The sequence below is a fragment of the Acromyrmex echinatior genome, chromosome 8 (assembly GCF_024713525.1).
Source record: "Acromyrmex echinatior isolate Ae372 chromosome 8, ASM2471352v2, whole genome shotgun sequence".
Lineage (NCBI taxonomy): Eukaryota > Metazoa > Arthropoda > Insecta > Hymenoptera > Formicidae > Acromyrmex > Acromyrmex echinatior.
The window spans coordinates 5,165,024-5,189,717 of NC_141859.1; the positions used below are offsets into that span (position 1 = coordinate 5,165,024).

At 30.9% G+C, this 24,694-nt stretch overlaps 2 protein-coding genes and 1 long non-coding RNA gene across 10 annotated transcripts in view; 1 reads left to right on the forward strand and 2 right to left on the reverse strand.

The window, feature by feature from the left end:
• The window catches only part of LOC147908699 (uncharacterized), a 135,376-nt gene that overhangs the window by 98,447 nt on the left and 12,235 nt on the right, over positions 1 to 24,694 (forward strand). The gene's annotated exons all lie outside the window — the stretch shown is intronic.
• On the reverse strand, positions 63 to 13,604 carry pbl (epithelial cell transforming 2 pebble). 5 transcript variants are annotated; one of them, XR_015545962.1, is made up of 16 exons: positions 13,084 to 13,602; positions 11,490 to 11,700; positions 11,230 to 11,368; positions 10,926 to 11,135; positions 10,350 to 10,496; positions 8,306 to 8,440; positions 8,030 to 8,234; positions 7,484 to 7,611; positions 7,009 to 7,408; positions 6,494 to 6,934; positions 6,255 to 6,409; positions 5,668 to 5,753; positions 4,275 to 4,367; positions 2,832 to 3,006; positions 1,507 to 1,706; positions 63 to 671 (listed from the first exon to the last, which is right to left on the reverse strand). XR_015545962.1 is itself a non-coding variant. In XM_087408769.1 (16 exons), the coding sequence occupies exons 1-15, from the start codon at positions 13,142 to 13,144 to the stop codon at positions 2,257 to 2,259; spliced, it is 2,607 nt and encodes an 868-aa protein (XP_087264895.1). In that variant the 5' UTR covers positions 13,145 to 13,604; the 3' UTR covers positions 63 to 1,706; positions 2,248 to 2,256. The 5 variants fall into 5 exon arrangements, 4 of the variants coding, with proteins under 4 accessions (XP_087264895.1, XP_087264892.1, XP_087264893.1 ...); XM_087408769.1 differs by adding an exon at positions 2,248 to 2,277 and having other exon boundaries at positions 63 to 1,706; positions 13,084 to 13,604; XM_087408766.1 differs by having other exon boundaries at positions 63 to 1,706.
• On the reverse strand, positions 15,261 to 23,772 carry LOC105144512 (choline-phosphate cytidylyltransferase A). 4 transcript variants are annotated; one of them, XM_011053453.2, is made up of 10 exons: positions 23,449 to 23,772; positions 18,771 to 18,924; positions 17,957 to 18,079; positions 17,576 to 17,684; positions 17,371 to 17,487; positions 17,074 to 17,225; positions 16,763 to 16,984; positions 16,421 to 16,588; positions 16,191 to 16,309; positions 15,261 to 16,112 (listed from the first exon to the last, which is right to left on the reverse strand). In XM_011053453.2, the coding sequence occupies exons 2-10, from the start codon at positions 18,879 to 18,881 to the stop codon at positions 16,010 to 16,012; spliced, it is 1,224 nt and encodes a 407-aa protein (XP_011051755.1). In that variant the 5' UTR covers positions 18,882 to 18,924; positions 23,449 to 23,772; the 3' UTR covers positions 15,261 to 16,009. The 4 variants fall into 4 exon arrangements, with proteins under 4 accessions (XP_011051755.1, XP_011051753.1, XP_011051757.1 ...); XM_011053451.2 differs by lacking the exon at positions 23,449 to 23,772 and adding an exon at positions 19,628 to 19,997; XM_011053455.2 differs by lacking the exon at positions 23,449 to 23,772 and adding an exon at positions 19,018 to 19,141.

Sequence of the window (24,694 nt, forward strand, 5' to 3'; positions counted from 1 at the left end):
AAAGGAGCAGAGTTTGTTTCTCGTTGTTTAAGTTCTTATTTCCAATAATATAACAATGGCAATTTATTTTTTTTTCGATATAGTCAATTATGCGGAATTATGAAAAAAGTATAAAGATATAAAATTGTATAAACATTTATAATATAGATTTATTTTACGAATCTGTTCTCGTTTCAATTCCATATTAACATTAAAATTGTGGAATTTCTATTTTTTTTGTGCGATTATCTTTAATAAATTTTGGACGTATAAAATATTGGTGAATATTAATTGCATTGTTTCTTCTTGTAATAAATCCAATGAATTCACAGATCATTGAAATATAATATTATCTAAGCAAAACCTATCGAATTTGTAATTGGCTATTTGTGGTTGGCAATATTTTGTTATGAATTGACTATTTTGGCACATAGCAGGTATGCATTAATATTTAATATACTTTCGTTTCTGGATTTAAATATTTTGACACGTACACCAGACTTCATTTTAAAATTTAATTTTTGCACAAAATACGAAATATATTTTTAAATCCTTATTAAAAAATCTACAGCACATAAGTATCTTCGTTGATAAAAGAACGATTAAAGACAGATAAAGCCGCACGTAAATTTTTTTTTATAGCTCAAAGATCAGACCTCCTTTGTGTGTGTATGATTCCCGTTGAACAAATTCTAATGAGTAGAAAAACAGAAATGAAAAAAATAGTAAATAAAATGTTAAAATTGCAGAACATTTTTATGTAAAAAATATAAAAATTATTGTTATTAGTTGGAGGACATATTCATTATCTGGATTCATACTGTGATTAAATATCGGCTATACTTGTCTACCCATTTTTAAACAAATACTTTTTCTTGACACTGAGATTGTGAATACAATGGGATATATTAATTAATGAGACATTTAATGCTATTTTTTTTTACAAATTATCGATATATTTATTAAGAAAAGTTTTTGCACATGCCTGCAGTGTCTATTAGTATAAGTCTGGCTTTATTTGTCATTAAAATAATGATTAGAAAATTCGAAAAAATATCTCCGAATCAATGTAATTTGATTTGACGATATATCTCCTCTCAAAAACAATTCAATTGACTCGACGCGAAGAACGAACTGTATTTATATAAAAAGATGATAGTTCTTTATCGTATCTTAGGCGAATAAGTGCAGAAGCTAAGAAGGCATATACAATAATTACAAGAAATAATACATAAAATAAATAAATGATGTTAATAATAGTAATATAACAATAATAATTAGACATTATTGGCATTAATAACAGTAATATCATTTTTATAATGACGTATTCGCGGATAAGGCGGTATTCAGGAAATTGTACTGAATTCTATTATAAAAATAGTAATAATGAGAAATGAAGTAATTACAATTATTTGTGAAACAGAGAAAATTGTGATGGGTAAAAATGTTACAGCACGTCTTCGGGCCTTTTCCATTAAATATAACTAATGTCTTAATTTATAGACGATATATATTAGTTTAACATACCACAGTGGTTTGTTAAAAATGCACGTCTCTTTGTTTAGAATACTAAACGACTGTAGCAAAAGAAAGTATGACTTCTTGCATATTAATTACAACCTTCGCAGCGAAGCCATACTGAGGGCCTTTCGAGTCGGTTGATCCGACATGGGTGCAACTAAAACATCCTCTCTATTTGGAGAACTTGAACCACCATTATCCAGCTCCTGAAAACATATAACACTTAAGACTTAATATATTCATTCTTCATCCTCTTATTTACTTCAAACATGAAAATGCATTAATAAAAACTTTCACATTTAGATTTTATTTTAGAATACAAAATAAGAATTTTATTTAAAAAATTATTTCATATATTATTAATATTACAAATAATATAGAAAACAAAATATATATAGATAAAAATTGATAATTTATTGATAGAATTATAAATATCAGCTTAAAAAAGAAAAAAAATAGAATTCGCCATATGTAAGATGTATAACTGTAATATAGTTATTGATTATGTGTTAAATCTTAATTTTATTTTATATTATAAAAGTATTACAAAAGTATATTATCTTCTAATCTATAATAAATTTTACGGATGGAATGAAAACATTAAGTCTTGAGGAATTAAACAAGTGTCGAGTTCAATACGATAACATAAAAGCAATACATAAAAAAATCTAGTAAAGAAAAATAATTTTTGATTAAGAAAAAATATATAATAAATTCCAATATATATATATTTTATAACATACTTACATGAAATCCTTAATATAGTTCGTCCATTGACTTTAAATCAGCATGAAAGTTTATTATAATTATTAAAATATTTTTCACGAAAATAATATAGTAACAAAAATTAATTATACAAGTATTGCAAGCAAAAGTAAGATAAAATATAAGTCCAAAACATTTATAAATGAAAAATATGTAAGATATTACTCTAATAGAAAAAAAGCAGTTAATAGAGTTGTTAAAATAATGAACGTTGAACAATCATCTTGTTATAAAAACATTGTACAAATAATATAAAGATTTAAAATATTTAACGCGTAATTTATTATAATTATTTATTATAAGTATTATACAAAAATATTTGAACATGTGAAAGTTAGTTTAATGTAATAGAACAGAAATATAAAAAAAGATTGCAAGTACAATTTTCTTCGTAATCCATCCCATACGTAAGATTATTAAAATAGTGGAAGAAATATTAGATTAGTGGAAAAAATAACAGCTTATAATGAATATAAAACAAAGAAAAGCAAAAGAAAAAGAAAAGCAAAAGAAGAAAAAGAAAAGTATTGACAGAAAAAAGTTTATATAAAAGATTGTCAACTAACGCTGATATTGTTGCAACTACCTAGCCGCATCTGAGCTATTTGTTGGTTTGTTGGAGGAAGATTTTGTGTTACTCCAAACGGGGACATAATTGTAGACATCGCTCTATTTAGTTTGCTTGGCGTTTTATTGAAACTAAACGCTCGACCGACTCTGGCTCTTGTACGAGATGCAAACCTGAAGAAAAATACAATTTGAATATTTTCTTATTTACTTTTTCATATACTTATGGAATTGTCTAAACGATCATTCAACAATATTAAACTTTCTTTCCTCCCTTCGAGTTAATAATTATAACATCTTTTTGATTTAATTTAGAACATTACATTTTTAGAAATAACATTTTTTAAATTATATGATAAAGTCTATTTCAATTGGAGGAAAAAAAGTTTGCAAACAAACAGAAAAATCTGCGTTATAAATCCACAAACACTTTTTATTATATCAGGAAAACTAGCTAAAGCAGACAGAATTTTACCTATTATGATACAAAGAAAATATAAGATATACATGTAGAGTTTTTTAAAACAATATAATAAAATATATTCAATTATACACGCGGTAATTAAAAACAGTAAAAATTGCACCATGGCTGCACAATAAAAGAAATGATACCTATTTAAAAAAAAAGAGAAAAATGTACATGAATGTATATTTTCTATTTTCTTACGTGCGTGCGTGCGTGGTGTGTGTGTGCTTATATAACTGGTTGTGTGTATGTATAACTATTTAAAAAAAAATTATACGTATATCGTAGAAAAGTAAGTAGAAAATAAAAATTAAGCGACAACACTGACAAACAATTTTTTTAACAAACTAAGCGATCAAATTGCAAATTAAATTATAATATAATTAAATGCAGAATGTTTATCCATGTCAGTTATGATAAATTAAAATCACAATAAGTCCAAAAAATGCTGATATTAAAAACAAAAGAAAATATATAACATTTAATCTTCGCGTAAAAAAATATAATAAAAAGCTTTTAATAAATAAAGCTCACAATGTTATATTATGCCTGAACTAATCAGAATAAACCAAAAAATTATATTTTTAAATAAAATTATATCTATATTTATCACAGCATAAAACAAAATTTTTAAAGCAAAAGTTTTCAGTACCATAATTATATATTTTCAGTCTTTAGTAAAAAAAAATTAAAAAGATCCTTTTTTTTCTATTTCAGTTGCAAGATTAAATATGTTAAAAAATCTATAAATCTTTAATGTTTTATATAAACATTTATTTGATTAACAAAACATTTCTCTTTTAGTTTATATAAAAACATTTTAATTTTTATAATATTTTTAAATCCGTTAATACGAGTATAACAAACCGTACATTAAATACTCGCGTTTAATAACAATAATTATGCCACTGAATAAGGAATTGAGAATAAAAAGCAAGTAAAAAAAAATATAATCAGCCTTGGTGCGAAAACTGACGGTAGTGGGACATGTAACGTGGTTTCACACATGCTATTGAGTAGGAAGACATACGGGTCCATATACTCCAGGTAAAAATTATGAAATAGGCTCCTGTAACCAAACGGTTTGCCCCATTATTTCTTTATCTACATCATGCAATGTAATATGTACACTAATATATATTTTTGACTGTGCCTTGTAGAACTATGTCGGTGCCTATGGCGGTATTTATATAGATAGTTTGAATATAAACAACATAAACAACATAAATTTGCTGTTCAACAAATAATTTGTTCGCTTATCTAAATGCAAATAAAAATTCTAATAATTTCTGCAATAAATACTAGTTATACAGGGTGGGCCATCTATTGGTACGTTTTTGAATTTCGTCGTATGGCAACACCGAACGAGCTACAGACCCGAAATTTTGACAGTTTATTAGTCATACCGTCCGCGGCACGAAACAACATGTTTTCTCTTGAAGAGCGTTTTGAAATTTTAAAAACTTATTTTCAAAGTCAGTGCTGTGTCGCCGAAACTGTACGAATTTTGAAAAGAAATATGGGTCGTGATAGAGCACCCACCGAAGGAGCTATACGCAAATTGGTGAGGAAAGTTCGTGAGAAAGGGATGTTAGTGGATGACATTATATTACGACTGTTTTGAGTGAAATTGGTGCCGAGGTAGTCCAAAATGTCATTAATAATTGGGGTGACCGAATGGCATACTGTAAGGCCAGTAGAGGGAGCCACATGAACGAAATCGTTTTTCATTCTTGACGCGGATACTTTTAGCTTCACAACAAAAAAAAAATTAATAAAAAATATCAATGTATGCTCATTTGATCGCATTTTTAAAAACGTACCAATAGATGGCCCACCCTGTATATTAATAATATTCTTAGTTCGTTAGTCGGTATTCGTAGTTCGTTCTTATTTCAAGACTGTAATGTCTTAGGATACTAATACGGCCCTTCGATTGGCTTGTAACATCTTAAGGCTGTACTTAAGACGATCTCGAATATAAAAATCGAATATGAATACCGACCTTAGTTACTAATAATTAAGTCAATTTACATTATCTTTTCAATCAAAATATTTGTTGAGCGAAAAATTTAAGATTTTTATTAATATTTAAATAATCTAGAAGTATGCTACAAATAATTGAACTCTTCTATATTTCAATGTGCCCAAATAATCTAACTACAATAATAGAAGAGAAGAAATAAGTCAATCCTCACACCTTTTATAATATTTGATAAATATCCCGTAAGAAAAAATTTACTATCCTAATATGTAGACAAACTAATTTACTATTACTTTAGTTGCTATAATATAATGTTAAAATAGTGATATATATAAACTGGCAAGGAGAATACATAATTATTGCTTCAAAACACAAATATACTCACTTAATTGTTTTCTTTAATGTTCCTGATGCTACATCGCTAGTACCAACTTCAAGCTGATGCGAATCATATCTAATGAGTAACGTATCCTGATAAACAAAGAATAAATAAAACATAAATTAATATTATATATTGTAGTATGACATTTAAACTAAATTTCTAGTCCGCCAATAGACGCAAGCAGAAATTGTGAGAGATGAAATCAACTGCGTTTGTATTGAGTGCAATCCATTTAACGCTACAAATGTTTCATTGATCATTCAGAAGAAAGAATTTTATGAATTGATCAATCAAAAAATATTTCAAAGGATTTGCAGCGTTGGGTGGATCGTACCTTTCAAGTTTACTTAACATATTCTGCTAGCAGAATTAAGATGTAATGGTATATTAATGATAGAAGGGATTTGTCAAATGAATAAATTTTGCTAAATTTCTGCCAACATTCTATCAAGAATATTATACGTAACAAACTTTGCATCAAATTTATAATTTTTTTGCCAATAAAATTTACGATAACACTTTGTAAAATCTTTTCTCGACGGACTCGGTTGTTTAAAGATTTATATATATAGTAAATATATATAACTTACAGCGTCAGCTACACGGACAGCAAGAGCCATCTGTCTGCATAAGGTCTGTAGGTAATTCGTTTTGTTTACTTCTTCATCAGTAATTATAAACGAAAAGAATTTTTCCTTCAATTCCTGAGTCCCTCGTACCACGAGTGCAAACACTTTGTGACATTCTGAAAGAATTGTGTAACTATAAGTTACAATTTTTATTTTATAAAGAATGTGCATGTTTTACACACATAATAATATTTACGTACCGTCAGTTTCTCGTATATCCACAACTTTTCTTATAGTACTTAGGGACAACATTTTGATATGCTTATATGGCTTTCCTTGGCTAAGTTTAATTGATTGCAAGCCATTTATAGTATTAGGACTCTTTAACGAGTTGAAAGCTTTCGATCTTTTCTTGCATATTTCGAGAGTATCGGTAAACAGGAACAATACTAAATGATCACCTCGTCCACTAAGACCTTCCGTAACTTCCATTACATCACATTTACTGATAAATGACCTATGCGAGGAAACTAAATGCGGTGGACAATTGTCAATCTCATTAAAGATATCGAACATTGCTAATTGGCGCTCCGTTTTCCTTTTGTCCTCATTTATGTACGTCATCACTTTCTTAATACAGCTAATAGAAGCTTCCAATGCACTATAATCTGGATTACTTTTGTCCGTATGCTTAAGAATATCTATAAAAAATAAAAACATTTCGCTGATGTGCGCAAAAATTTATAACAAACAATATTGTTTAAAAGTAACTTACCGCTTAATAATAAACTAATACTGGGTAACCTTTGTATTGGTTTAATCAAGAGTTCCTTTAAGCTTTGTCTACCGCATTCCGGTATTGTCTGGCAATTTTTTAAAAAGGCATGAAATCGTGGCTTATTTTGATCACACTCTTCCAACATTTGTTTTGTATTTTCAAAGAAGTTTACATATGGAGGATATGCTTTAACCAAATCTGGTTCAAACTTTAGAAATATTTCGCCAATGCTAATATCCTCTGTCCAATGAGCGGCACTACAATGCAATGCCTCTAACAACTGTTTATGAACGTCATAAATAGGTGGGAAATTACCAAATATAATTTTCACTTCTGTACTATTTAGCAACTCTTTCCCACTTTTACCTATGAGATTTTCCAATGGCAATTTGAATAACTGTAAAATATCATATAAATGTAGATTATTGAAAATTAATAACAATATAAAATAATTTAATATATAAATACTTACCGTCATAATTGTATTAAGGATACCTACGTAATTGGCCTCAGTCTCTACCAATTCAAGAAAGACTTTATGACGTTGCGACAAGTTTTCTTTAACTATCGGTAAATGTTCTATAGCAACAGATTCTACCTCTGAAATATTTGATAGTTAATAAATAATTTTAATACAATCTTGCTTTTTATTTAGTTCATTTTAGTAAAATAATATATACTGCATTTTAAAAATATTAATTTTTGAAATATTAATTTTTGCAATATAATTTAACATTAAACTTTTTATACATCTGAAAGATACGAGCACTTTTATTGACAGAAAAATAATTAATTTATTATAACATAAAAAATATTGATTCATTGCGTTTAATAGACAGCTAGAGAAAAGAAAAACAGCAGACTATAATTTACTAATACATCAAAATAATAATGTATCATTTTTGTTAGCTTTATTATAAGTGTTAATCGACATATATTTAAAAATTATTTCGATATATTATATCTTATACAGAATTAAATACGTGCAAAATTTAAAAAAAAAACATCAAATGCATACCGTCTAGCAATTGTTTATCCGGACTTGCTGTACAGTCCAGAAAGCTTCCACTGACACTGGCTGGTGAATCTGCTCCATTTTGTAACAAATTAGATAATGGACCACCTAACCAACAGGGGTGCTTTGACAATGTTACATTCTGTGATATAATCTGTTGACTGTCTCGTCTACCCGTCGCAGTAGGGGACAGAACTTTTTCTAGATACTAAACAACACACAATTCTGTTTATCATATAATAATAAAAATATTTAAGAAATTTATTATTATTAGCTTACATGTTCAAATAGATACTCCTTTTCATCAGCGGCTGCCTCATTCTGTACAGATGTCCAAAACCATCCGGTTTTTACTATGAATGCAGATACTGACACTAAATTTGGTAATACATTTACATTGGACTCATCAACGACCTGTAAAAAACATCGAAATTATTATACTTTACTACAGTGAACCATTTAAAGTCAGCTTTATAATCACTAGACAATTATACAATTTGACATAATTTTATACATTTCTACATCACAATTTCTATACACCAAATTTTCAAAAAACAATATATCGTGTACTGTATATACCATATATTGATACACATATACAATGTAACATTAAAAATTTTGTATATAAATATGAATTCTAGATAAATATAGGACGTTCACATGAGACAACATAAATATGTGAGCAAGTATCTATATTACAAAAATTAATTTTTAATTTAATTTATTTTATGTGTGTGTGTGTGTGTATATGTCCATTAAATATTTTTTATTTAAATTAGTAAATACTATTAGGTGTTGGAATTAATTCGTAGCGTTTTACAAGTGATGGGAAGTACTTTCATTAATGTATTTTTTAATGCTCATGTGAAATAAATAACATTCTTTCATTAAAAACGCTACGAATTAATTCCAACACCTAATATATACCCTGTAAATCGTCTCTTTTTACATTACATATGATTAAAGTCACATAAAATTATTATATTTTACAGATAAAATTACTAAACCTTATAATATCTTCCAAACAAAAAAAAAAAGAAAATAAATACCACGAGTAATGATTTATCCTGTGTCTTCAAATCTGTGCACTCAGTTTTCAAATCGTGTAGTGCAGATGATACATTGTTACTTTTTCCATCAAATATAGAAGTATTTTGTAAATTGTGTTTAGTATTTGAAATTTTTGTAGAAATTGGGAAAGACTTGGATAAAGATGTATATTTCTTTTTGAGAAGAGTTTTCTCGGAAGGATAATAGTACGAACTGGTGGAAATATCTTTCTTACTGTCTGAAAATATTGGACAGAAAGAAAAGTGGTTGATTTTTGAGAAAAAAGATGTGTGCGATTTGGATAAATGCTTATTTCTTTCACCTAATGCATTGTGCAAAAAAGTATCGCTATATTGTTCCTCATTATGTTTCAATATATTCGGATATGAGCGCGTTTTTATGAATTTACATTTTTCAAGCGTCGCCATTTTATGAATAAATGGACAGGAATTAGTTTTTCTCCATTTTATATATCGTTTTATTTTACTTTTTGATGTATTATTCTGTACGTAATGAATATTTTTACGATATTTTAAAGATGACATACTATTATTCGTTGGTGATAAACAAAGATTATATTCGTTATTTTTTTCATAAGACGGCTTTAAATCTGGTTTATCTGCAAAATTCGACGAGTTTTCACAAAAAGATACTCCGTTATCGAACAAAGAACTTTCAGAAATATAGAATTTAACATTTTTATTGCTTATTATTGTCGGTGGTGTTGGAACTGAATATTTATTTGACATAAAAATTGTTGAAGATGAATTAGATGATCTGGTTATGTCTATACCAGAATCACTTTGCTCTATGAAAGAATGATATAAGTTTCCAGATTTAATAATTGAATTTTGCAAATTGAGATAATTATCATTCGTACTAATAACAGAATCTTGACTGATATCATATATGGAAACGAGGTCGTTCCACTGATTATTATATTCTACATCACGTATATATGAGATTAATGAATTATTTTTCGATGAAGGATAACTTGATATAATACTATAATCAGTTTTTGTTGTATTAAAAATTGCATTTGAATAAGGATAAAAAGAAGGAGTTGGTTTAATATACGTTAAGGAAGGTGGATTATTGGATGTATTTTTAAGATATAAGTCCACATTTGCTCTCTTGTAGAAAAGGCCGGATATATCTACCACCTAAAGCATTTATGTAATACATAAATGTCTATGTGATGTAGTGTCATATAAACAAATTTGTATATAGAAAATTATTTATAAATAATATGAAAATTATATTAATTACTCACGACATGAGTGCAATTCGGATCATCAATCTCAGTAGGTTCGCCGCCCTGTTGCTCCAGAACCTCACACATATGTTTCTTCTCTTCTTCGGGAAAACCAGAAAAACATACTTTTGCCCCATAAAATGGCTTTAGTTTATAAGTTGCTATCTGCAATTAGAATTAAGTATGTTTTTAAGACTAAGGAAATTTTTATCATAATGTTACCATTAAAATTCGAATGAGAACACTACATCGCTTTATCATACTAAGCGCTCAGAGATAGCAATAGAGAGATATGAGTTCAATGCAGATTCTGCACTACGATTGTTTGTTCACATACATACACATGCGTATTTTCTTTATCTTTTTATTGCTACCTTCAGTGGTACTTAACAAACTAATTGCACGTCGTGTTAGTGCCTTGAAGGCACTAAAATTATATATTGGAATTAAATATCAAAATTTATTCAAATGTTTACATACAATAAAATAATTATAATTATTATAAAAATCAATGTTATAATTATTTTATTTAATTAAACATTTTTTAAAATATTAAAATTTTATCTTGGAATTATTATCTTTACTAACACCTACCAATTCCTCATTGTTCGCATATGTGGAGATATCGTCTTTGGCATTCCACAATGCTATCACCCATTCTATCGACATGATAGGCAATCCAAATGTGTCAGCGTATCTGTATTTTTCTCCACTGCAGTGATTTGCAATAAGATGCGTCACTTTAATACCCATCTCCTTTCGGATGCTACCTCCCATATTAAGAATCATATTAGCTAACTTGCGCTGTTAAGAAATACATTACCTTATAAAAATATGAAATATATATAAAATAACGTCATAAAAATTGTAAATAACTGAAATTGTAAAATGGACTGACCAGTTCATCCTCTCTAGCTCGAAATCCACTAAATACCACTATTGTGCCTACCATAGCTTGTGTGTACATTGGTCTTTTAATACTGGGTAAAGGTTCTTTCTTCTCTGCCAGTTGTAGCAGAGCCGTAGGTCCCAGTACTCTACAAAACATAAGGCAAACGAATAATCAGAATTTGTCGTTCAATATTAAAATTTAAAAAAATTATTAAATTATTAAACGTTTTATATGTTATAAACTATAACATATTATTATATACAAACCTATGGGCACTCTTGCATAAAGCATCATATTCGGACCCTTCAAATTGTTTGAGTATAAAATAGGTATTGTAAGTAGTATCTTCAACATATTCTGTGCCAGTTTCAGATTTAAGTACTGGCACTTTGAATTGCTGAGCAGCAACATTAAGTGCAGGATCATTGCAGGTTGCACCAACTAAGCATATCCTTTTCTTGCGTGGTATTATTAAGGCTGATAACAAATAATTGCTTTGTCATCAAACTTTTATTATTAGCACTATTGATTTACATTTATTTAAATTATTTAAATTATTAATTTTGTTAAATCAACATTTTTAACAGAGCGGGAGATAGTTTTTAAATATTTCATTTTATAACTTGATTACATAATGTAAAAACATAAAAATCATAACAATAATATTATTTTCAGTATTAATATTTCACTATTTACTATTAAACATTTTTTAATATTAATAAAAAATTAATATTGACATATTATATTATTTAAACATTCTTATTATATATTAAATACCATATTACCTAATTACAAATATATTATTATGACCATATGACAAATTATTGTTAGATGAAGGGTCTATCAATATTAGGATGTAATTATGTTTCTCGGTAGAACTTTTATTTATAAATTTGTCAGTACATCCATCTCGCACATGAAGAATTGACATTTTCCTTCCTATAAATCCTAATCCGCCTTAGCCTTCGTCGAAAGCTTCGCTAGAAAGATTTGTTAGAAAACACTATTTTTAGTCGTGTCAGCGTGCCTGTAAAGTTCAAACATTATTATACAAAGTACACAAGCTCTAATCTCGTATCATAGGCAACGGGAAGTCGCGTATACATGTATACATCTGTACGCACCATTCACGTGCTCGGCGTAAGATAATTAACTCGCGAAAAACACGAAGGATAGAGAGAGAGGAAAAAAGATAGAGGAAGCGAGAGCGAGAAGGAAAGAATAACAGAATGAGAGAGGGAGATAACAGATGGAGACAGAAACGAACGAATCACAAATTACTGCGAGAAACAGCATTGTAATTTTCAAGGAGTTTCGTAAAGGACATTCGTCACGGAGAAAGACATCATGTCTTCAATATAATTTTGGACAATTCAAGGCCGAGCTTGTAAGACTAACGGACGTGAGCTACACAAAAAATCTCTCATTTTCTTTCTACTGTTTTTCTTTAAAAGCGATAATTTAGAAAGATCTGAAAGAATACTATGACATTGATTGATGATACCGAGTCATAAATTTCGTTAAAAAAAGTATGAAAGTAAAGAAAAGAAGTAGTTTGAAAGTAAAGAAAACGGATTCGTTAAAACTGTATATGTATACAAGGATCTCTTCGTGGGCTTCCGTTTTCACGTTTACACGACCGGGGACGTTTCCTGTGAAAAATGCGAGATCATTGTCGATGCGGATTCGCGAGATCGAAGCCTCTAGTGCGAAAAATTCAAAATCGCCCAGAGATTAAGGACTTAAGGATATTCGGCAGAAGCGGCAAGTCGAGTGTCGACCCGTCGACCGCGTAACGACGTCATCGTCCTCTCCCGTAAGACGCCGTAGATGATTTAACGTTGACAGATTCGCGCTTACTTTTGGTCGCCTCCGCACTATTTATATCGCCGATACTGCTGTGGACGCTACGCTCTTCCATCTTGGCCCCGTACGTTACAACATCGGCCCTCTCTTCTCTCTTCTTTGTACACGCAAATCTTGCCGAGCGTATCCTCCCGTCTTCGACGTGCAACGACACTCGTCCGTCCCGTCGCCGATCATTTAAAATGCTATCGCGCAGGCGACAGCCGCGAGGTCCTCCGCACCACCCTCGTGTTCAACATGAAACGTCACTCGCGCTCGCCCGTTACCACGAAACAATTATCTTCCCGAAATCGCAACAAGCATAAAAACCAACAGCGTCGACGGCGATCATCGACAGGACGACCAACGGCACAGAACACTGAACACCAGCGTCACCAGCCACGATTTGTTGGTCCTCCTCTTTCCCTCCGTGTATATCCCGTGTGTTATCCACCCCACTACGGCTACTACTGGGTTTTTTCGTTGAAATCGCCAAAACTCACGTTGTCTCTCTCGCGCGCTACTCCTCTCGCGCATGCGCGTCGTCTTCCGTTAGTCTCTTTTTCATCGTAGCCAATCGCAGCATTGATTACTAATGGCAAATGCGAAGTGCGAATAGAGAGTTAAGACGCCTTTACATGGACGTCAAGATACTTTAAGCTACCTTTATATGACAGCGTCAGAGCATATTGCACAGTGATATGTTTAATTTAATAATTTTGCTGAAATTGAATTTAATGTATGAGATACACTAATAGTGGAATCTCTTGTAGTTTACTATATAAATATAAATTTTTATTATTACATAGAACAGTATCAGAACACAACTTCTCTTAAATAAGGAGCACAGACTTTTGCATAACTCATAATACGTAATGCATAAGAAAATGTACCAATCGAAGTCCTTCGTTTCCTTCTTTTTCATGAAATAAAGAATTCTGATTGATTCAATTTCTTATGCCTTATGTGTTATGCGTTATGTAAGAGTCTCTGCTCTTCGCTTTATGGGCCTTCATAATCAGAAGTCAGAAGTTAAAAATTGATCAATCACAGTAATCAATTTTTAACTCTTGACTTTTAATTTATAATTAATGACTTATTAAGCTGGTTCTACATTAGTTGCAAGCTGATCGAAATTTGTTGCGACAGCCAATCTGAAGCTTGCATTTTGAAATCAACGCTTCATATTGGCTGTCACAACAAATTTGCGATCGGCTTGCAAACCAATGCAGAACCGGTTTTATAGAAGGCCCTTTAGAGTATATCCATACATGTGCGGACGGTATTCAGGACCAGTTTCATCACTGCGGTCAGAGAGCTGTAGGATTAGCATCATAAGAATATTGGCTTGCCAAAAATTAAAAAAGCATTTTGAAGCTCGAAGTTTGTACTTTAATATGCTCTTGATCGTCTTTAAATTTAATTCTGCAGAATTGAAGAGATAAAAAATTCTTGCAATGATTTTTCGCCGAATTTCAACATTCGTTGTAAAAAACGTTTAGTTTCAAAGTGGCATAATTTGATCAAAAAAAAGTATAAATTTTGAAAAAGTATTTAAATTTATGAAAAGAAATAATAAATATTAGATTGCGCGCGCGCGCGCGCGTGTGTGTGTGTGTGTATAATAAAGAACAATATTATATTATTCAAAATTTCAAGAATTTTCCAAAGAATATGATAATTTCAAGTATTCGATTTTCAAATTGTAAAAGTCAATATCCGTTTTCTCCAATGTACTAATTAACAATGTAATAATTAACTTTAATCTCGGTTTTATTTATTTTTTATGTTTTTGTAATTTTTACAACTAGAAAAAGATGAATCAAAAGATGAATTAAAGTCTACATTGGTGGAAATGAGTATAAGGATGCTTCTTCATGACAGTTGAAATTTCAGAAGTCACACAACCAATAATTAGAATCACTTAACGCGTTATACAAACGATTCTTATTGGTCGTATAATTTTTTCGGGATAAAGAGAAAATATTTAGAAACATTATATTCACCCTTCGCAATCACATTTAAGTAATTTTTTACCAGTAATTTTTTTATTTCAAGAAATAAAAACTGAATACAGCAATCAATTAAATACGCTTATTTTGCCCTTGATATTACGGAATTTTTAAGAGGTGGAACCACGAAGGATTAACTATATATTGGTAAAGATGTATTAAAATATTTAAAATGCCGCATTGTTTAAACATTCATTTATTTTTTACATTTGCATACAAAATACAATAAAATTCAATAAAATTTTGCAATCTCCTAAAAATATCCGTTCTGTATATCTTATTATATCATCATAATTGAAATAAAACTTAATAATCATAATATTAATTGTATTCATTTAAATTAGATCATAATTGATTTTGCATGTTCAAAGATAAAAAATAAATTATTTAATTGTAATTAATGTAATTGACTATACTATTATTTTATAAAAATCTGTACAAAATTAATTGTAAAATAATAGCACATATTAATATGTCTTATGTTAAATGTAACTTTAATCGTGCTTACTTTAAAAATATGGATACATATATTAATCATAATTTTCCATTATGAAACCAAATTAAAGATAAATGATTGCATACATTTGCATTAAGTAACATAGGAACTAAGCGGTGTAACACATCTCAAAAGCAAGAACATAAAAAAAATATATATATTGAGTAATACATGGCTCAGATAATCTCTCTACATGTATCATTTATTATTTTTATGATCTAATTAATAAAATCTGCAAAAACACACTAAACTCTCACATCACAACAGGCAATTTTGTTTAATATATAGTGCTAGTTAATATTATACAAAATCCATTAAGCATTTATCATCATCAGCAGTTTGTGTATGAAAATACATCTAAACTTTCAAGGTAATAAATAAAAATTGCACGTTTATTTTGGTCAGAGAGAATATATGCATTTTTAATTAGTTATCATTTGGAGTGTAGATGTTCTTCTTCATCATCACTATAATCATCACTTAAATAATGATTATTCTGTGAAAACTCAAAGCGTCCTGTTTTCTTTGGTGGTGGACTGTAGATAATAAGATATATAAATTAAGATATATTTAAATATGTACGAGATTTTCACAAACAGTAAAAAAAAACGGACCTTGCCTGATCTTCATCATGGCTACTGTTACTACTACTTGGGCTACCGTCCCTTTTTGGACTCGCTGGTGGAGATAACGCTTGCATTAAGCGTCCTTTACCTTCATTCCAAATTGTTGACTACAAACATAAATAAAAAATTCCAATATATCTTTATATAATTTACATATGATTTAGAAAATATTTGAAAAGTACGCATCCATGAAAACATGTTCGTACACACATACATACCAATCTGCCTTCTCTGCCGAACAGCAGGAGGAAGGCATCAATAAAATCCCGAGATTTCTCTTCCCATTTGCTTATCATATCCATTCGTTTCTCACCAATATTTTCCATTACTCGTTTTCCCTTATCTTTTAGATCATCAAACTTGTTTTGTAGGCGAAATTTTTTCTCCTGTAAGATTTTATTTTTTGTAACACATATTTGTTGTAATATTTACTAATTATTACAATTAATTTTTACTTATTACTTATTTTGCGTATTTTTTTCAATATAATCATATAACTTAAGTTCAATAATGTAAGTATGGCAAATGACACTATTAGGTAATGATTCATAATCACTTACGTTGAGAAAAGACACATTAAGTTCCTTTGCACTGTAACCCCGTGCGAGATTTCTCCTGACGTATATGTCATAATCCTTGACTATCCTTGCAACTATATCCGACGTGGAAACCCCTTCTGTTCTCTGTGTGGCTACAAACATACCTTTAGCTTTTAATTTAGCATAAACGTCTGATGAATCATCTGTCACATATGGTATATCGTCATGAGCAACAAAGTCTATCTGTAATACAACATAATTCATGCAATTTCTATGAAATAAAACGTAGCACTTGATTATATAAATTTAAAGATGTATAAATATGAATGTACCTTGTGCTTTTTTATAAAATCATCATCTAGTTCCCAGGGTGCATCTCGAACAACTTCATCTACGTATCTACAATGTTTAACAGCATCATACCTTTCTAAGTCCGTCATTACAGTTCTTCCTTTTTTGCTATGTGTTAATTCATCATTACACACTGTAAAAGAAATTATTTGATTGATGTATCATAAGTATATTTATATTTTATTTTAGTGATAAACAAGAACAAAGTATAATAAATGTATAATAAAGTGTATAATAATGTTATAAAAAAGTTTTCCTAAACAATTTTGCATAGTTACCTCCAACAATAAGATAAACATTTGGAAAAATGTTTTTAGCCTGTAAAAGTTGCCGTGCATGTCCTTGATGGAAGAGATCATAAATACCATCGGCATAAACTCTAATTTTTCTAGGAACTATAAAAGAAGGAAATTTAAGTGATATAAGTAAAAATAAAAATTTTTATAATATTTAATATTTTTAATAAGAATCTATAAAATATACCTTTGCCACTTCTTGCTTGTTTTAAGGTAATTCGCGTGTTATAATCGCAAGCATTCCTCTCTACGATAGCATCTGGATCGTCACTAAAAGGTGCTTCTTTACAGATTGACTAAAAAAAATAAATAAGAAGATAATATATTAACAAGATAATAAATATGTCTATATATATATATATCTATTCAATAAAAAATAAAGAATTGATTTGTGTAAAATTATATAAATAATGATGTATGTAATGTTAAAAGAAAAAAAAATTTGTCACATTTCTTAATTTTTACGTTATCATGATTACATTGTCCTTATTATTTATTAATTCAATTTATTGTATCACATAATAATATTATTTTTTAATATATAATTCATGTAAAAAATAAAACTTACTGGTAATCTTTCCTGACAAACAGAAATTTGATCATTATAGTCCTTTAGACACATTAAATTTGCACTGCTACCTCTGTTACAATTCTGCTTGGATCCCCAAGTCATTGTTTGTTTAATACACTTCTATTTATAATAGAAACAAAATTTTTATACTATCTCAAATATTGTAATTAATAATTTATATTAAAAACATTTAACGTTTAAAAGTAAAAAGACAGCATAATTACATTTAGCCACTTTCAGATATTATATAACTATAAAAAAATATGTACAAGTTTTATAAATGTCGAATTGCTCTCAATATGTTTAAATTCAACGTGAGTTCACTTTTAATTACCGAACAAGACTGCAGAAGCAATAAAACATTTCCGAGCTTTTATCACATTAGATATGTCAATCTAGAATCACGCCAGACTATTATCAGTTAAAAGCAATATTGTGCATTATCTCTAGACAACACATTAATGGTTAACTTGTTATCAATATTTGTATATAATAATAAATATATAGAGTTTACAAATATATGTGTCTATGTTATGCATTCCAATATATTCTAGTTCTCGCAAAAAACTAAATATTTAAGCATGAACATGAGTATATGTTAATCTACTGCTGACATAAATTTACATTTAAATGTATGTGTGATCCGACGAAAAAGTTATTTGTCACAATCTCGAGTAAAAATAGATTTCTCTGGGAAAGTTTTGCAGAAGGCTCTTATTAAGATGGCTCGCAATGTGATACGTTTCCATGGTTAAATGATAATGCCGACTTATTCATTTATTTTTGCATGAAAATTATTATCAATGCTTACAGCGTGAAACGGAGAATTTTCCCTGGAGCAGGACGCACTTTCTCCATTAACGCTATTCTGATGGGACACAGTAGTCAGCATAGTTTCCTCCCTGGTGCGCTTCCTGGACATTTTCTTACGTTTTCAATGGCGTTGCCATGCAGCCTTGATTTAACTGCAAGCAAACGAATACATCTGTCAGAATTGCAGTTCGAGATCCTACGATGTGGGATCTATTGTAACAAACTCGTGGCCACCAATACGTTACGCAAGAAAATGTATAAGCGTTTCGATCGAATAATCGCGACCGTTTCGCGTGAGCGGAATGTCGTCGCTCGTAGAAACGTAAGTCAAAACTGACTCCAGTTTAAAATAGAAACAAACCGCAACGGTAATTACACTATCGCGGGTAGATAGCGGGCGCGTTTTCTGATGCATTCTCGCGTCGGCGGACGAGCCGGACTTATCGGAGTAATCGGAATTCGCGATCCGACCGGTCACGACGTCACTCGGCGGTGCCGCGCCTGCGAGCGTGCGACTTGCGAGCCGCGTGTCACGCACGTCTGACGGCCCGTGTCTCGTTGAATGCAGATTCACGCATTTCACGCCATTCACGGCGCGCGGCTTTTGCCGCGTTAACGCAAACAGCCGAGCAACGCAATTCACAGTTATCAAGACGCAATCGTCGATAAGGAAGGTAGGTGGTGTCGCTCGTACTCGGCATTCACACGGCTATCCGAGCTATTCATCATGAAACGAGTCGGAGTGGAGATTCCGATCGAAATTATTCTGATTTTTCTACAAGATACAATAGAAATCTAGGGAATAATTGAATAATTCCGATCGGAATCTATTCCGAATAATTTCATAATACATACCCTTGATCTCGTTTCCGAAATCGGCTCGGAAGAAAATCGCGTTGGAAATCCTCTGGCTTCTCCCTTTTCGCTCAAGTCAATCGAAATTCCGGCGAGAGATTGAGATAGCAACTGGTGTTCGAACGTAACACGAAATTCGCGACACAATATCCATGAAGGATGGTGAAGAAATTGCAACGTGTCAATACGCGAGCGAATTGCCTCGACAGCTGACCCAGCAGACGCTCGTTGCGATAGGTCTGTTCTCGGTAGTTCAGTTGCGCCCCTCGCACCTACTCATCTTCCCTCCTACTCTCATCCCGTTGTTCGACCGTACATCGGTCTTCGTTTCACGAAGAATGACAAAGAGTGCAAGGCCCGGCTTACGGACAGTTATGCGTGGTCTACAATGGCAGTATATATAATGCTGATTCTACAATGTGAGTTTATAGTAGAAAGTTTTAATTTTAATCGGTGAAGTTGGCGCTATCAGCGCTAGTCATACAAGTTGGCTATTGGTCACACACACAACTTCACTGAGACTTATGCATGGTCTACAAGTTGATTATTTTTCTCACATTCAACTATGATTGGTCGATTTCTACGCCTACTCCTTAATCAACTACTGCTACTGCCCATTGTAGATCATGCATTAGGACTATCGATTACCGACTCATTGTAGCATCGGCATAACAGTAAGAGTAAGAAATTGACCAATCGCAGTCGATTATTCTTCTAACATTCGACTGATTGGTCAATTTTTTACTCTTACAATTTCATCCATTATTGCTATTGTGATATTATAGATCACGCATTACAAATGGAACAAGCTTGACGTCAATTTGGAGTAGCTATAATGTCCGTTTCTTCCCATTGTGCATTAACTTTGATCTCAGTTCAATTTACTCTTCATCTTTTTCTAATTCTTAGAAGTAGAAAAAGCGTTAGTTGCACTGGAATTAAAATTAAACTACATTGATAGAATCGAGCATAACTCGGTTTACGCAAAATATTTGCATGAAAAAATTGATGAATCGTATATTTAACGAAGAATACCGTGTTACTGCGCTTGACGATTGGTAGCTCTCGATTTATGAACGAATATTAATTAGCTATCCTATATTGGCAGGAAAATGAGAAAATGGAAAACTACCTCCGGCATGGATTTCGATTATAATTGTTTTAATAATCTGCCAAACAATTTAGAAAAACTATTTGTATACTATAAAAAAATATTACCTTTATAGAAATGTGATACTAGTACTGGCCAATTAATGACTCCTTTTGAATATTAAAAGTAATGTTAATAATATTTTTAATACTCAAAAATAAATAATTAATTAACTAGTGATATTAAATTTCTATAAAGGTTTATATTATTATTATTATTATTATTACTAAATTAGTTACATTATTAAACTAGTATTGGATTTAATGCGATTGGAGATTCTCAATTTACCATTCCTGTTGTGATTGTGGACGTCTAGTCTGATAGTAGCTTCGTAGATATATATATGTTATGTTATTAGATAGCTTCGAGATAACTCTAGACTTCAAGAATGTCTCACGCGATAAAATGGATTCATATTGCAATAAATCTGTCTTTCATAATTCTTTTATTAAAATGAATTAAGATTTATAATTTAAAATTAAATGAAATACATTTAAATTAAATTAAAATTTAACTTAATTCAATTCTAGGCTGGCTTTTTAATCTTTTATAATTTATAGTCCTATATTTAAGAAATCGTTCTGAATCAATATTTATTTGACAATATATGTGAGATTTAAAAAGATATTCCTTTTTTGGAAAAAAAGTTCAATCTTTTCGGTATAGAGATTAGATCCAACTCGCAAGTTGATTGTTATTTACAATCATTTTAACGTTAGCTTGCTACTTCTCAGACAGCGCACACAATATTTATAAAATGTTTGTAAAATATTTATAAATATTTATAAAATTTAGTTTAGATATTTTTGTAGTCTTAGATTGCACAGATCATGAACATTTATTATAAATCTTATAAAATATTTATTGTAAATATAGTATAGTAAATTTTATGAAAATACTTAATAAGACATTATAATCCAAGTAAAAAAATACTTATTAGAAATATTAATTTATATTTATCATGAATATTACATAAAATATTTAGTCTACATTTTAATAATATTTTGAATACAGCTTTATACAAAATATATATGAAATATCTATATAACATTTCAAAAAATGAATATTAATAAATATTTATCATAAATATATTGTGTTATCTGGGCTGAGCACGCTTTCGTTCGGCAACAAAACACAAAGCTGATTTTTTAAAACCTCACCACGTACACAAGTTTCTTTGTGCAGCACGATTTTGTGCGCATTATACACTGCGCATGATTGTTTCATAAATGATTGTTGCATTGTCATCAACGCGATCTTTTTTCCGCTCTCTCTCTCTCTCTTTCTCTCTCTACAGTTTCTCATTTACGATACATATTGTTACGCTGTCAGCATCTCATCGAATTAACTGTGCACTAATTAATATCGAACGCCCCTCCCAATTACGCGAATGAAGATCAATTTCGAACAACGCCACAATGGCGACGCTCCCATTGCAGCATGTTAAGCTTATTCTTTGCAGTCGCACGTTTTATCCAGCTTTCCTTTTCCTTTTATTCATGAGGTCTGTTTTCTGTTCTGTGGCTGAATTAATGTACACTTTTAAAATTTAAAGCGAGATGGATATATATTGATATTTGGCGAAAGCGAGAAAAAGAGTGCAGTCTCAATGAATAGAATGTTTGAAATCAGCACATAAGATAACTTTAGGATATCTTTGAGTTTTTTTAAGAAATATTTATCAGATGTTTCATAAAGAACTCTTAAAGATATCTTAAAGTTGTCTTACTATACGCGCGCGCGTCAATTTTAGACGTTCTGTTTATCGAGGTCTAATCTAATCTAAGGAATAAATGTCTAATCCCAGGTAGAACACAGAGTCATAATTAAGTTATAATGATATCGTAATTGATACATAAAAATAAACTTATAAGTAACAAATAAGGTCAGATATTATTATGATTTCTGTGTCCTACTTGAAAGAAAATAGTGTACCCAGTGAGAAATGACAATAGAATCGACATCAAATTGACATCGATTCGACATCGATTCCATTGTCATTTCTCACTAATATTATTTATGTGAATTCGATCACTCGCACTGAATTAGTGCATATTAAAGGCTGCTTTATACAAAGTATCTATATATAAATGCAGTGAAAAATATAATCAACTTTTATAATGAAATAATAGATGTTCATTCTGTTAAATAACGCGATAATATTATTATTATTAGAAGTACAGAATATTTATATCTTTACCTGCTTTACATTTAATTTTGCTAATTTCACGTACTGCAGCTTTTACCAATCTAGGTAAGTGAATAGGACCGAATTCGCTATTATTTTATTTTTAGCTTGAAAAGTGTAACAGCGCGGCTACAGAGAACAGAACTGTCGTTGTTACCACAACATTCCAAGACAACGTTTCAAGAGTTGCAAGAAAACACTCTTGGCTCTCTTGTCGCCTTGCATCGATCAGTAGCATCCATCCTCGGAAACACGACGCGCGTGACACGTCGGAGCGATGACATACGGAACGCAAGGAATTCCACAGCTCGTTTGCGTCATAACATTACTCGAATTCTGAGGTGCGTTACTTTTCGCGCATGATGTGCATGATATATCATTTTTATTCTTTATTTTTAAAATTCAATAAACAACAAAGATAAATGATACATCATGCTCATCATGCGTGAAAGGAATGCACTCCTAAAAATGACACCGCCTTACCGTTATGCGTGACAGCCGCGCCTTCCGGTCTTCAAAATTTGCCGGCGTCTGAATGTCGTTTTAGCGATGGAGGGGGGAGTGTCGAAGTGATTTCGCAATTCCGCACCAAGCACCCTTTTCTGGAAAGGGGAGAGGGATTTTTGCGATCTCGCGTGATCACAGGCTTATCGCGCGTTGTGTGTTAATCTGATAATCGGGAAAACCGGAGACACGCGATTCCTCAAGGTGAAGATTTATCGACACTCACTATGCACTGCGTCGCGTCCGCTTTATCGCGCTTTATCGCGTCGCGAGTATGTATGAATGGCCACTGTGGAACGGCGATAGAGCGGGCCCGGCTCTGCTACCAAGCAAGAGGGCGATGGTGACGTAATATCGGATGATCGCCGGCGTCATGTGTGCGCCGGCCGTTCCGCTTGTCGACGTGTATATACAATCTACGTGTACGCGGAACGGGTAGTGGAACGGCCCGCAAAAAGCGGAAAAAAGCAGATGTTATACATTCTTGAAGAAATTTTCCTGTTTTTTGTTCGGCAAGCGACCATTCGTGACGTTGAATAAATTCCATCTCTTAAAAGGATCTTGATTTACAAATATAAATATATTGTGTGTGTGTGTGTGTGCGCGTGCGTGCGCGCGCGCGCGCGCGCGCGTGTGTGTGTAAAATACGAAACCAGTTCGATATATATGGGTCATCTAAAAAGTATTCGCGGTACTTTGTCACTAGATATATGACCATCAACACACATCTAGTGACAAAAAACCGCGGATACTTTTTAGATGACCTAATATTTATGTCCAAAAAAATATATTTTATAAAACACACGTGATTATATAATCATATTTCTTTTAATATATATACAGGGTGTGCAGCGAGACCCTAGCAATAATTCACAGAAAGGTAGATGGGACTAAACTGAGACGAAAAGTCCTATCATTTTATACAATTTTTCATTAAAAAGATATTAATTACTAAAAATCGTCGAATTAGTTTTCATTCAATAATTTTTTACTCAAATACTATCAATTTTACAAAAAAAAAAACCATATGACAAAAATTGTTTGATTTTTTTTCTCATAGAGTTCTAAGAATTTTTTCAGAATTTTTTAGTACCGTATTTTCTTATGTTGGTAAAAATAGTTGCCAATATATGTATAAGAAAATGCAGTTGATAAAAAGTTAACAAAAAATTCTGAAAAAATTCTTGGAGCTCTATGAGAACAAAAAAAAACAATTTTTTTCTGT

Excerpts from the sequence above, each read along its gene's own strand:
- pbl (XM_087408766.1), bottom strand. The coding sequence starts at position 13,144 with ATGGAAGAGCGTAGCGTCCACAGCAGTATCGGCGATATAAATAGTGCG. Across the intron at positions 6,410-6,493 it reads GGATATACGAGAAACTGACG|AATGTCACAAAGTGTTTGCA; the intron begins GTACGTAAATAT and ends CAATTCTTTCAG. Across the intron at positions 4,368-5,667 it reads ACATTAAAGAAAACAATTAA|GAGCCTATTTCATAATTTTT; the intron begins GTGAGTATATTT and ends GTTTGGTTACAG.
- LOC105144512 (XM_011053453.2), bottom strand. The coding sequence starts at position 18,881 with ATGTCCAGGAAGCGCACCAGGGAGGAAACTATGCTGACTACTGTGTCC. Across the intron at positions 18,080-18,770 it reads AAAATTCTCCGTTTCACGCT|AAGTGTATTAAACAAACAAT; the intron begins GTAAGCATTGAT and ends TATTATAAATAG. Across the intron at positions 16,310-16,420 it reads TCGGCAGAGAAGGCAGATTG|TCAACAATTTGGAATGAAGG; the intron begins GTATGTATGTGT and ends TTATGTTTGTAG.